Source organism: Oncorhynchus mykiss, chromosome 10 (assembly GCF_057628025.1).
Source record: "Oncorhynchus mykiss isolate SJ-2025 chromosome 10, ASM5762802v1, whole genome shotgun sequence".
Classification (NCBI taxonomy): Eukaryota; Metazoa; Chordata; class Actinopteri; order Salmoniformes; family Salmonidae; genus Oncorhynchus; species Oncorhynchus mykiss.
In genome coordinates this window covers 73,911,924-73,926,141 of record NC_143031.1, presented here as the reverse complement: position 1 = coordinate 73,926,141, position 14,218 = coordinate 73,911,924, and the positions used below count along the sequence as shown (strand labels likewise).

The following is a 14,218-nucleotide window of genomic DNA, read 5'->3' as shown; positions in this document are numbered from 1 at the left end:
TACACCTGCAATAACATCTGCTAAATATGTTTATGTGACCAATATAATTTGATTTGACTGAGCAGGGGCCAGGCCCACTGGGGAGCCAGGCCCAGCCCACTGGGGAGCCAGGCCCAGCCCACTGGGGAGCCAGGCCCAGCCAATCAGAACAAGTTTTTCCCCACATGTTCTTTTTTGGTTATCTGACCAGAACTGAAATACCCATCTAGGACAGTAAAGACAGTATTCTGAAATTGGGAAGTAGGGTCACTTCTGAGTTTCTTGTAAAAGGTGTTGTCAAGCAGCTGTCTATGACACTCAATTACATAAACTGTCCTATCCAGGGGCGAATAAGGACTGACGTATCGGATTGTATATGGAAAGATTTGGACTTCTGTTGTTCTTACGGAGATGAGCAACATCTTTTTCAACAAGTCTGAAATATGTCTCGATAGAGTGATTGCGATTGGCTGGAGGTATAAAATAACTATTGCTTCTAAAAGGAGTCGGAGTATGCGCAGGAGAGCAACCTACTGGTTCAATAGAAATGTCAGGATTAGGGGAGCTAAAGAATTCCCTTAAACGGATGTTTCTAAAAAACTTAAACATGTCTACCTTAACATCAAAATCGTTGCACTGGGTTGTAAAGGCACACAATATAACCCTTTATTAAGCAAAGAGAAATGGGCAGGGCTCAATATCTTGCTTGATAAATTAAAGACACAGTGGGACCGTGTGAATGGTCTCCTCTGCCTCTGATAGTGGTTTCTTCTTACCCCGTCGGGTGCGGCATCTCGTCGATGCGCGTGCCTGCAGCCTCCTCCGCCCTTCCGTCCGTTCAGTCTCACGTTGAATAAAAAACGACCATTGGAAGGCGATGAGGCGCTGGTTGTAGAGCATTGATCAGACGGGGGTGGATAGAAGTAAGCGGCATCCCTCCCGCGTCTGTCATGGAGAGGAGGTACAGGACCTCCCTTGTCAGGGTTTCTTTAGAAGTAACTTTTACCATCGGCCTGGTCTTTTTTGTCTTGGTTGAATTTCTTGATTTTAAGTTCCTTTATTTCTGTAGACAACTTGTCCTGGAGCGCTTGGTTAGTTTTCATCAGTTCATTGAATATGCCAACATCATTAACAGCTATTTGTAGAATATGCGTTTGTCTTTAATCGTGTTATCCATTTCAATAAAATCATGTTTCAACTGGTCAAGAATTAATGTCATTAAATCAATAGAGCATTTGTTCAGGATGGTACACCAGCGCTCAAATAAATAATCTATGCGCTGTCAAAATAATGGTTATTTAGTATTGAAACCATCTGTGTAACGGTGATAAATCAATTAGTAACCTGAACTACAACACAAAGAAGATAATATTAACAATATTAAGCGCTAACCACTCTGATCATATTCCCTCCCTCAATGCTCCACAAGGAAGCAAAGAACGGTCATCAATGGCAGAGAGCGGATGAACTAAATCATTACTCAAAGCCCGCTTCGCGCTCAGAAGGGAATATCGCATCTCATCATCGTGGGTTACGAGATCTAACACTTTAGAAACACATTTCTCAAGTCAAGAACTATAGAAATGATCCCTGAAAGTATAGTCTTAAATAAGTTCAGGGCGAGCGAGGGTAGCCTCTGTTGGAGCTGTTATTCTCACTAACGGTTTCCCACCGTATAAAGAGCACACTATATAGTACCATGTGGCCGAAATCATGCTTATTGGGCTACTTTTCATTAATAGGTCACATAAGGAATCAGTTATTGTCGTGTCTTATGCCCAAGAAAGCTTCATAAAAGACATTTTGAAGTTGCTCCACAATATAACTGTGCAAATGAGGGAGGTGCCAGAAGGTACTCATTGCAGTTTTTATGGGACTGGCATTGGCTGAAAAAGTCAATGGCCTACAATAGAGAAAATACAAGAAAAACATTTTTAGAAATCAAATGTAATTGAAAAGGTAGAGAGAGTTCTGACTGGATTAAAATCAATTATCTCCTATAGAACGTCATGGCAAGGAAAACATGAACATTAAACAGTATTGAAACCAACTGTGTTGTATAATGGTGATAAACTATTTAATAACCTGAACTACACTACATGTACCAAAGAAGTTAATATTAACAATATTAAGCGCTAACCACTCTGATCATATTCCCTCCCTCAATGCTCCACAAGGAAGCAAAGAACGGTCATCAATGGCAGAAAGCGGATGAACTGAATCATTACTCAAAGCCCGCTTCGCGCTCAGAAGGGAATATCGCATCTCATCATCGTGGGTTACGAGATCTAACACTTTAGAAACACATTTCACAAGTCAAGAACTATAGAAATGATCCCTGAAAGTATAGTCTTAAATAAGTTGAGGGCGAGCGAGGGTAGCCTATGTTGGAGCTGCTATTCTCACTAACGGTTTCCCACCGTATAAAGAGCACACTATAGGACCACGTGCCTGAAATCATGCTTATCGGGCTACTTTTCATTAATAGGTCACATATGGAATGAGTTATTGTCGTGTTTTATGCCCAAGAAAGCTTCATAAAATTCATTTTCAAGTTGCTCCACAATATAACTGTGCAAATGAGGGAGGTGCCAGAAGGTACTCACTGCAGTTTTTATGGGACTGGCATTGGCTGAAAAAGTCAATAGCCCACATTAGAGAAAATACAAGAAAAACATTTTTAGAAATCAAATGTAATTGAAAAGGTAGAGTTCTGACTGGATTAAAATCACATATCTCCTATAGAAGAACGTCATAGCAAGGAAAACAGGAACCAACTGTGTTGTATAATGGTGATAAACTATTTAATAACCTGAACTACAATACATGTACCAAAGAAGTTAATATTAACAATATTAAGCGCTAACCACTCTGATCATATTCCCTCCCTCAATGCTCCACAAGGAAGCAAAGAACGGTCATCAATGGCAGAAAGCGGATGAACTGAATCATTACTCAAAGCCCGCTTCGCGCTCAGAAGGGAATATCGCATCTCATCATCGTGGGTTACGAGATCTAACACTTTAGAAACACATTTCACAAGTCAAGAACTATAGAAATGATCCCTGAAAGTATAGTCTTAAATAAGTTGAGGGCGAGCGAGGGTAGCCTATGTTGGAGCTGCTATTCTCACTAACGGTTTCCCACCGTATAAAGAGCACACTATAGGACCACGTGCCTGAAATCATGCTTATCGGGCTACTTTTCATTAATAGGTCACATATGGAATGAGTTATTGTCGTGTTTTATGCCCAAGAAAGCTTCATAAAATACATTTTCAAGTTGCTCCACAATATAACTTTGCAAATGAGGGAGGTGCAAGAAGGAACTCATTCCAGTTTTTATGGGACTGGCATTGGCTGAAAAAGTCAATAGCCCACAATAGAGAAAATACAAGAAAAACATTTTTAGAAATCAAATGTAATTGAAAAGGTAGAGTTCTGACTGGATTAAAATCACATATCTCCTATAGAAGAACGTCATAGCAAGGAAAACAGGAACCAACTGTGTTGTATAATGGTGATAAACTATTTAATAACCTGAACTACACGTACGAAAGAAGTTAATATTAACAATATTAAGCGCTAACCACTCTGATCATATTCCCTCCCTCAATGCTCCACAAGGAAGCAAAGAACGGTCATCAATGGCAGAGAGCGGATGAACTGAATCATTACTCAAAGCCCGCTTCGCGCTCAGAAGGGAATATCGTATCTCATCATCGTGGGTTACGAGATCCACACTTTAGAAACACATTTCTCAAGTCAAGAACTATAGAAATGATCCCTGAAAGTATAGTCTTAACGTATCTTTGGGCAAGCAGGGGAAGTCTATGTCGGGACAAGCATTTCCACTAACGGTTTAATCTAAAGTGTCATTGTCTGCGAGATTTACAGAGGTAAATATACACCCGTTCATGGACACACAATATTCTTGATAAAATGTACGCCAATTACAATAATTATATCTAAAAATGTATTAATATTCTGTGAATGTCAGTACCCACAATACCTTGCTGGTAACAAGCGCTGTTGACTGTGGCGGCAGAGCTGAGCTCGCGGTCAACTTCATATAATGATGCACTTGTTCTTTGTAAATTTAAAACATGACCATATTGAAAAATGTGTTTACATATGTGTATTTTTTCGCGTTATTATAGTGAAATCTGCACAAGAAGTTTCGAAGACATTATATTTACATGGTGGAATCGATTGATGAGCGTACTGGTGCGTTGGGGAGAAGTGTCCTGACGGAATCATAAGAACGCATTTCTCGTTCCACTTTTCAAAAGAAAAGCGCGCTACGCCACAAATTGATCTGCTTTGCGAAATAACGGCACAATAACATTAATATAAAGATATGATTAAATAAGTAAGAACGCATTCATTAAAGCATTATTAAACGTAGCTGGCTACACAAGCTGGTGTCACGGCCGTAATTATGGAAATACGTTTTAATGTGTCAACCTGGCAAAACTTTACTGAGTAACGTTATCTGACAGTGAGAGGCTAGGAATTTGCGTTAGCTAGCCAACTAACAGCTACATCTAATTTTTCGCTGAACTTACCAGCAGCCACAGGAGACTGCTAAGGACGCTCATAATAATGTATAGAACGAAGAATTGAATGACAGCAAACCCATGGGAACCGTGTTTGAGTCCACTCACTCCGCTCAATTATTACCACAAGCCAGTCCTCCCCAATTCAGGTGCCAGCAGCTCATAGCTAGCCTTCGCAGTGCTCAGTTGATGAAATGAAAATAAACCAACTGCAGTCTTTTTAGAAAAAAATCCATACAATTTGATGATTGAAAATGTAGCTACCCAGCGCTGCCAAATAAAGTTATATCGTTCATGTCCCAGGTGCATGTCAGCTGATAATACAACTTTTGCGGTGAAAAAAAATGTAAAGCCCACGTGCGCATGTCCATTCTATGTAGTTGGCTGAAAAAACAAATACAGTGTGCCATTATGTTCCCTTCAAAAGTCTTTATTCGTGCATTCATCACACTTTTCACTTGCATTCTGTCAAGGTCTTTTCACACCAACCATACACTTCACCGCTTGGTTGAGGGAATGGTCGAAAAATGTGTTTATATGTTCTATAGCGTCTAATATAACGCAAATACGCAGAGTAACTATAAATCAGTTAAGTCAAACCATTTAAGTTATTTAATATTCAAACTAAATACAGAGATACACCTTGAATCGTTGAACATAATTAAATCACTATCATGCTTACTGGTCCAAACTTAAAATCAAAACGTCTGCTCATAATATTGCTGTTAAGTAGATTTATATTACAAACAGATTAATAATTCAATAAATAAATATAATCACTACCAATTGAGGTGAAATGTTGGTCAATTACATAGTGAATCAAGGAAACCTAGGTTGCACAGTACACTGGTAGGAGGGCAGGTCAGCAATTTGCTTTCCGAAAAGGTACATTTTCAACGAAATTTGTTGCTGGAATGGAATTAGTTTTGACAGGGAAGACATGTAGAAAACAAGGCACACATGAAAAAAAGTTAGACTTCTTCCCCGCCTAATCATTACAAGCGTAACACACACAACAGACAGAAGACAAGGAGTCTTAAAGGAATATCATGATCTTGCTCTCTCTCTCTCATTTGGAAGATCATCAATTGCAAGCATTTCAAAAACATACTACTATTGCTTCATTGTAGAATTCATTGCATTTGTAGGCTATGTATTGATCTTTATTATCTAGCCAGATGACCAAACTTGCTGCTGAATATATGCAAGTAGGCCTGTGTAAACTGGAAAAAAGCATGAATAGAAAAATACATGATTAAGACATTAAGATTCTCTTCCTTCTCCCATACCTTACTCTCACTGGTAAAGGCATTTGATACAGATACTACACTTGACCATGCAGGCTCTTACTGTAATGTAAGTCACAGTCTTTATTTGACCATTATTATATATTATTATATTACAAACCTTAATGTGATACGAGCATTTTTTATTTTTTACCATAAATCGTTCAATATTATCAGTAATCAGAGATTAGTTACAACTTTCTTTAAACTGTCAATTTTTTGTGCTTTTCAAATGTTTGGCGAGTACTGCTTAAATACTAGGTGCAGTAGTGTAGGCTATGCATCACTGGCCTACTTGCAATGGGAGGAAAATGGATTGCGGAATTGATCCACGATTGGATAAACAGGAGAACTGAAACCAATGAGATGTCTGTTGCAAAACGGCAGCTTCTCTGCATGCTAGTGGAGGGGGTGGTGGCTGAGAACGCAGACTTAAAACCACAATGTTCCCCTGCAGATTGTTCATGGAATCCTTCACCTCCAGTCCCCCTCCATCTCTTTTCCTTGTCTTCATCCTCACCTTCATCATCCTATTCTCCTCATCTTCCTCCTCTTCCTCTCCTCATCATCCTCTTCCTCCTTCTTTAAAGCCTAGCCTGGAACCTCCTCTAGAGTTGGCGGATCTGTTTCCTGGCCTCGGCACGCAGGCAGATGGGGAAGGAGGCATGTTGTTTCCTGTTCACCTGGTAAACAATGACAATGGTACCATTAAACAGGGAATTTAGCCGGGATGCAGGATATAGACTAATACACAGGACTGTGCTTATTTCTTGTAGCCTGGTCCCAGATCTGTTTTATGCTGTCTTTCCAACTCCTATGGTCATTGTTTGGCGTTAGTTGTCAAGGCAGCACAAACAGATCTGGGCCAGACTATATTTCTTGTAACAATACTGGAAGAGATTGTAGGGTATTTTAAGTTATTATCATTGGATACTTGCATAGATGCACCATAGTCCTGATATGCTTCTGTAGGTGATCTGAAAGGACTTGATTGGTCTTAAAGTGATATTGTGTCAATCTATCCAGATCTTTTAAGTATAAACGGAATAGGTCAGAGGTTATAGGTCATCGAGACAGACAGAGCTGCGGTTCGCAGGTCCATTAAGAATAGGTCAGAGGTTATGGGTCATCGAGACAGACAGAGCTGCGGTTCGCAGGTCCATTGAGAATAGGTCAGAGGTTATAGGTCATAGATGAGATAAGAGATGAGTGGATTGTGGGTAATACTTATCTGCCAGCTAGCTCCTTCTTCATACAGGACTTGAAGGAAGTGAATCGCTCTGCGGTTTTGTAGCCCTGGGGTTTGTGAGCAGCAGAGTGGAAGAAACAGATAGGGTGGGAAAAGCGAGAGAGAGAGGAAATATAAGGAGGGGGTATTGGGATGCTGTTAGTCAAAAGGGAAGCCAGGACGACGAGGCCAAAAGAAATTGAACAGTAATATTTCAGACTCAAGACCCCATGCATAGGACATCAACGTAGGACCCGTTCAAGAGCGATTGATTGGCGTAGTATTACAATGAATTCATACCTATTTCCTGATTATGCAACTGTCATGTGTAGGGCCTAGGAGTTTTCTCTGACCACATGCCTTATCTGACTAGGAAAAACTCTGGGCCCTAGTCATGATGACAATTGTAACTGTTTAACTTCACATACCACCAGGGGGCAGTAAAATACTTTGGAAGTGCAGGGAAGGTAGTCATTTACAACACTACAGACCTCCATATAACTGTGTAACTAGATTTGCTCTAGATAAAGATCTTAAAACTGCCACCACTTTTATGGCTGTCGACTAAAGTTAACAGTCAAAAGCTAGAATCAAATAACATTGTCCAAGTGTAACATAAAATAAAATGAGAGCATGTCAAATTTCTAGTGATGGAAAACCAAACTAGATCGTTCTCACTTTCTCCCTATCTCTCACTCTTCATACCTCTCCTCCACCCCCCCCCCTCTCTCTCTTCATCCTTCTCTCTCTCTCCCTCTCTCTATCCATCTTTCTTCTCTCGCCTTTCCCTCCCACCTTACCTACTTTCACCCCCCCCTCTCTCTCACCCAAATTCTCCCTTCCCCTTTCCCTCTCTCTCTACCTCAGTCCTCCCCCTCTCACTGTCCCTACCCTCCCTCCGCGGTGCAGCCGGTCCTTCATAATGCCGATGAACTCCTTGTAGCTCAGCTGGTCGTCGTGGTCCACGTCAAAGATCTTGAAGATGGTGTGGACCAGGTGGCGTGTCAGCTTCAGGCCCGTGGCCACGTACACAGCCCGCCCAAACTCATCTGAGAGAGAGAGCACGGTGATATATAGAGGGGAGAGAGAGGGAGAAGGGGTGGGAAAGCAATAGAGGAAGACAGAGACAAGATACAGATGGTAGAGACAGGAAGAGAGGGGGATACAAAAAAAGAGAACAAGACGGAGGAGAAAAGTAACCTACAGCCATTATTCACAAGAGACTATTGAGCGAAAGGGAAATATCTCCACAGATATGAAATCCTAAAATGGAGGCTTACCTTGGCCAATGGAGCGACTGGCAAAGTTGTACATCTGCATGGCGATGGCAAAGTCCTCCAGGTTGTTGAGGAATTGGAAGAAGGAGCGGAACTCGTCGAAGGTGATGCCCTGTGAAGTAAAAAGACAGGGGATCCCATATAAGTGTGACACACAGAGCAATCTTTAACGGACACGGAGTGACAGACAGCTCTTGCAGTTCTCGGAATAGGGGGGGATGCTTCAAGCTCAAACCCATTGGTGATGATGGTCAAATTGGTGACGATGGTATGATCATGTGACCTTTGACCCATGCAACTTTGGCCCCTTTGACTGTAGGGACTAGGCCCGGGAATGACACAACCATGCTACACATTTAATACGTTTGTGTATCAGCTATGAATGTGGTTCCTGAGTGGTTCCTTCTGCAGACGTTGTGAGAGCTGATCATCTGTGCAGCGCCACTGCAAAAATAGAGGTTCACAGGTTTCACAAGTTTCACAACGCAAGGCTTTCTGGGATTTCATCCTTGAAAATCAAACTTCATTATTAGAAACGTAGACACACACTGGTTTGCAGTGTGGAACATGTAGACATATATTAGTTATGGGCCTCCCGAGTGGCGCAGTGGTCTAAGGCTGGTTCGAGTCCAGGCTCTGTCGCAGCCGGCCGCGACCGGGAGAGTCATGGGGCGGCATGCAATTGGCCCAGCGTCATCGGGTTAGGGGAGGGTTTGGCCCGGCAGAGATGTTCTTGTCCCATCGCGCACTAGCGACTCCTGTGGCGGGCCGGGCGCAGTGCACGCTGACCAGGTCACCAGGTGTACAGTGTTTCCTCCGACACATTGGTGTGGCTGGCTTCCGGGTTAAGCGGCGTTGTGTCAAGAAGCAGTGCGGCTGTGTTGTGTTTCTGAGGACGCACGGCTCTCGACCTTCGCCTCTCCCGAGTCCGTAACGGGAGTTGCAGCGATGCGACAAGACTGTAACTACCAATTGGATACCAGGAAATTGGGGAGAAAAAGGGGTAATTAAAGAAGACCTATATTAGTTTGTGGTTGTCGTTCCATTGATCTAACAGAGCTATTGGCTTTGATGGCTGGAGCCCAAGGTTCCACAAGAGGTGAAGGCATGCTCTAGTGACCACCAATAGTCTGTCTGTAGGTATCACTCATTTCAGCCCGAGCTGCATCACACTAAAACAAAGAATAAAAGAAAGGTATGAGACACAGGAGGCTGGTCACACCTTAATTGGGGAGGACAGACTCGTGGTAATGACTGGAGAAGAATCAGTGGAATGGTATCAAACATATGGTTTCCATGGTTTCTAGGTGTTTGATGCCATTCCATTTGCTCCGTTCCAGACATTATTTAGAGCCGTTCTCCCCTCAGCAGCCTCCACTGGGATGAGAGACTGTAAACGTGGCCTAGTGATGACAACACAGAGAGGCATTCTGAAGTGGTGACTAACACCAGTCTATTTCACATACAAAATTCTGCTATGGAAACATCCTGGTGGGGGTTCTCTACAAGCCCGACCTGTGGAACTTCCTTCTTCCTTTTCACCAAGTTTCCTCATTTTAAACACCCTTGGCTGAGGTTAAACCTCCCCAAGTAATCTCCTTTACAAAACCAGTTAGCGAACACAGTTAGCCTGCTGCTAAGGTTAAACCTCCCCAAGTAATCTCCTTTACAAAACCAGTTAGCTAACACAGGTAGCCTGCTGCTAAGGTTAAACCTCCCCAAGTAATCTCCTTCACAAAACCAGTTAGCTAACACAGGTAGCCTGCTGCTGAGGCTAGCAAACACAGACCAGTAGCGAACAATGCTCTCTAAATCAGCACAGTGTGTGTGGACAGACAGGGAAGTGTTTAACCGTCTGACTAACTAGGACCTGTTGGAACTTAAAGTGGGAGATATGTAACGATGTGTAAAATGCCTTAGACAAACAGAGTGTGTGTGCCAGTGTGTATCTGTCTGCGCGGTCAACAAATCCATTCCGGGCGAGTGGCCCTTACCTGCCTGGTCCTCCTTTGATGCCCTGTGAACCCGATAGCCTCCATGCAAACAGACAGGAGCCAGCCACCCCAGTGATACCTACAGACAGACTGGGCCATAGAGTAATCTAGAAAAGACTATTGGAGGTCACTGGAGCATTCCTTCACCTCCTGTGGAACATTGGGCTCCAGCCTGCTAGCTCAATGGAACGACCACCACTAACTAATGGATGTCTACATGTACGACACCGCAAAGCAACGGGCGTCTACGTTTCTTACTGAGACTTCTGATGAATGGATGAGTACGGCAGAATGCCTGGCTGACAGTGGACTTGTTGAACTGAGTGGGTTACCTAACGAGGCGTATTCAGGAAAACACCTGCATTGGAAGTAGACCTATAAGATGCAGGTCCACTAATTGCTTCAGTTAAAACTGTACGGCCCACCAACAGTATGAGAAACTCATCTTGAGTGGGCTAATTGACTGAGCAGACTTGTAAATCTTTTGACATCGTGTTTAGGTATGTATCAACTTCTACCTCTAAACCATAAGACTGCTGAACAATTAATCAAATACACACCCGGACTTTGTTTCTACACTGCTGCTACTCGCTGTTAATCATCTATGCAAAGTCACTTTAACCCTACCTACATGTACAAATGACCTGGACTAACCTGTACCCCGGCACATTGACTCTGTACCGGTACCTCCTGTATATGGCCTCATTATTATCATTTTTATTGTGTTCTTTTTTTGTTTGTTGCTTTAGTTGATTAATTATTTAGTCAAAATGTTCTTAACTCTATTTTCTCAAAACGGTATTGTTGGTAAGTAAACATTTCACGGTAAGGTCTACACCTGCTTTAATACCATTTGATTTGATTTGATCGGGCGTGGGTGGGTGAAGAACCAGGGGTCCGTTCAAAAATGACTCAAGACAACAGTGAGGCAGAGCAGACAGGACGTGCTAAGAAGATGATTCGTCTCATCATTAGGGAATAGGGACAAACCTGTTGTCTCTGCCAGAGCATGGAAAGATAAAACACAAGAAGAATGTTGCATGAACACGAGGACAAAAACACTGCAGAACTTCATTTTCCATCTTCATGCAGCCTACGGTTGGTTAAATAACTTGGGAAGTTTTCGAAGCAAAGTGCAGTGTAGGCAGAACATACCGTCTTGGCTGTGGGGTGTGTTGATGCGTATCCAAACCGATAGATTCACAACGTGCTGTTCATGCAGATCAAGGCTCTACTGTACATTACACACATTGATTTGCCATTAAGGGACGGAAAGTGTTGCATTATATAATAACAATCGATCAGAGAAAAAAATGTAGGAGCAGAAAGTGCCGGTATACACACTTTACTCAAAAACGTCACTTTACACTGGATCCAACTCCAACTCCACATGAACACAACAAAGCGTTAGCTAGCTAGAGCCAGATAACTCAAAGTCTTTGTATACGACACAGAGCACAACACACTGGCTTGTCGATCAATCAACAGTTATCACACATAGGAGTAGGGCAATGGGGTCAGCGCCATTGAGAACCAGTCAGTCAGTCAGTGAGTGAGTCAGAGCTGGCCCGTCAGATTACACTGGTCCTTACAACTGGCCTTCAGGTGTTGGCCCGTCAGATTACACTGGTCCTTACAACTGGCCTTCAGGTGTTGGCCCGTCAGATTACACTGGTCCTTACAACTGGCCTTCAGGTGTTGGCCCATCAGATTACACTGGTCCTTACAACTGGCCTTCAGGTGTTGGCCCATCAGATTACACTGGTCCTTACAACTGGCCTTCAGGTGTTGGACCGTCAGATTACACTGGTCCTTACAACTGGCCTTCAGGTGTTGGCCCGTCAGATTACAACTGGCCTTCAGGTGTTGGCCCGTCAGATTACACTGGTCCTTACAACTGGCTGTCAGGTGTAAGTGTCAGATGTAACGGATTCACTATCTCTAGTTGATCTAACTGATGGGCCAGTGGTGCGTTCAGGTGTAGAGAGAAGAAAACACAATGCCCGGAGGACCATGACAAGGTGGGAACACAAATATAGAGGGTAGGAGGGGGGAATAGGGGTCAGGGGGTCAGGTGGGGCAGGAAGGGCTGAGAGGGGGAGTGGGGTGATGGGAGAGACATCGAGGAGGTTAAAGGGGTGAGAGAGTAAAGGGAGGTGAACAGAAAGTGTGGGTTGTGGAAGAAAGAGAGAGACAGACCAGTACAGGGCCTGTTTCTTCAAAGAATCTCAGAGTAGAAGTTCTGATCTAGGATCAGGACCCCACCTGGCCCTATAACCTCATTCATTATGAGCTAAAAGGCTATACTGATCGTAGTTAAACATTCCTACTCAGAGACACTTTGTGAAATGTGGAAGTAGAAGAGGGAGAGAGGAGAGAGAGAGGGAGAGAGGGATGAAGAGGAGGAGAGAGAGGGGGGGAGGGAGAGAGGGAGGGAGGGGAAAGTAGATTATAGAGTGCTTGACCACACTCGTGTCATGCTATGGTTCAAGGTTCTAGATGTAGTCTACCTTCTCATGTGTGTGTGTGTGTTCCTCTACCTTCTCATGTGTGTGTGTTCCTCTACCTTCTCATGTGTGTGTGTTCCTCTACCTTCTCATGTGTGTGTGTTCCTCTACCTTCTCATGTGTGTGTGTTCCTCTACCTTCTCGTCAGGGATGCTCTGGCGGACGTTGTCCAGGTAACTGCTGATGTTCTCTACGTTGGTGTAACGCAGCAGGATGCGGGCAAAGTCCTCCTCACTGATGGTGGTCATGCCTTTAGAGTAGGTCAGGAACTCTATCTCCAAAACCTCTGTCTGGAGGTTATCCATGAACCTGGGAGAGAGAGAGAGGACCAAGTAACAGAGAGAAGGTACATGTCTATGGTATCGCAGTATGTATCTATGGAATCGCAGTATGTGTCTATGGTAGTGCAGTATGTGTCTATGGTAGTGCAGTATGTGTCTATGGTAGTGCAGTAAGTGTCTATGGTAGTGCAGTAAGTGTCTATGGTAGTGCAGTATGTGTCTATGGTAGTGCAGTAAGTGTCTATGGTAGTGCAGTAAGTGTCTATGGTAGTGCAGTATGTGTCTATGGTAGTGCAGTATGTGTCTATGGTATCGCAGTATGTGTCTATGGTAGTGCAGTAAGTGTCTATGGTAGTGCAGTAAGTGTCTATGGTAGTGCAGTAAGTGTCTATGATAGTGCAGTATGTGTCTATGGTAGTGCAGTATGTGTCTAGTGCAGTATGTGTCTATGGTAGTGCAGTACGTGTCTATGGTAGTGCAGTAAGTGTCTATGGTAGTGCAGTAAGTGTCTATGGTAGTGCAGTATGTGTCTATGGTAGTGCAGTATGTGTCTATGGTAGTGCAGTACGTGTCTATGGTAGTGCAGTATGTGTCTATGGTAGTGCAGTAAGTGTCTATGGTAGTGCAGTATGTGTCTATGGTAGTGCAGTAAGTGTCTATGGTAGTGCAGTAAGTGTCTATGGTAGTGCAGTACGTGTCTATGGTAGTGCAGTACGTGTCTATGGTAGTGCAGTATGTGTCTATGGTAGTGCAGTATGTGTCTATGGTAGTGCAGTATGTATCTATGGTATCGCAGTATGTGTCTATGGTAGTGCAGTATGTATCTATGGTATCGCAGTATGTATCTATAGTAGTGCAGTATGTGTCTATGGTAGTGCAGTAAGTGTCTATGGTAGTGCAGTACGTGTCTATGGTAGTGCAGTACGTGTCTATGGTAGTGCAGTATGTGTCTATGGTAGTGCAGTATGTGTCTATGGTAGTGCAGTACGTGTCTATGGTAGTGCAGTATGTATCTATAGTAGTGCAGTATGTGTCTATGGTAGTGCAGTAAGTGTCTATGGTAGTGCAGTACGTGTCTATGGTAGTGCAGTATGTGTCTATGGTAGTG

At 43.2% G+C, this 14,218-nt stretch overlaps 1 protein-coding gene and 4 non-coding genes across 8 annotated transcripts in view; all 5 read right to left on the bottom strand.

The window, feature by feature from the left end:
* Positions 1-1,369: 1,369 nt before the first annotated feature.
* Positions 1,370-1,585, bottom strand: LOC118937057 (small nucleolar RNA U3). The gene has a single exon (XR_005034455.2). It is a non-coding gene; the product is annotated as a small nucleolar RNA U3 (small nucleolar RNA).
* A 532-nt stretch (positions 1,586-2,117) lies between these two features.
* Positions 2,118-2,333, bottom strand: LOC149980196 (small nucleolar RNA U3). The gene has a single exon (XR_016484223.1). It is a non-coding gene; the product is annotated as a small nucleolar RNA U3 (small nucleolar RNA).
* A 511-nt stretch (positions 2,334-2,844) lies between these two features.
* On the bottom strand, positions 2,845-3,060 carry LOC118937058 (small nucleolar RNA U3). Its single transcript, XR_005034456.2, has one exon. It is a non-coding gene; the product is annotated as a small nucleolar RNA U3 (small nucleolar RNA).
* Positions 3,061-3,566: 506 nt separating this feature from the next.
* LOC118937055 (small nucleolar RNA U3) lies at positions 3,567-3,781 on the bottom strand. Its single transcript, XR_005034453.2, has one exon. It is a non-coding gene; the product is annotated as a small nucleolar RNA U3 (small nucleolar RNA).
* Positions 3,782-6,369: 2,588 nt separating this feature from the next.
* Positions 6,370-14,218, bottom strand: part of LOC110534774 (calcium uptake protein 3, mitochondrial) — a 41,150-nt gene continuing 33,301 nt past the window's right edge. For 2 of the 4 annotated variants that reach the window (XM_090187854.1, XM_090187855.1), the window contains 5 exons: positions 12,967-13,138; positions 8,332-8,440; positions 7,943-8,100; positions 7,055-7,119; positions 6,370-6,509 (listed from right to left, as the gene is read on the bottom strand). In XM_090187854.1, the coding sequence (XP_090043980.1) occupies positions 6,503-6,509; positions 7,055-7,119; positions 7,943-8,100; positions 8,332-8,440; positions 12,967-13,138 (511 nt within the window). In that variant the 3' untranslated portion in view covers positions 6,370-6,502. Of the gene's footprint in view, positions 6,510-7,050; positions 7,120-7,942; positions 8,252-8,331; positions 8,441-12,966; positions 13,139-14,218 lie in introns of those variants that run through there. The other 2 variants (XM_090187853.1, XR_016483935.1) reach the window with 2 other exon arrangements.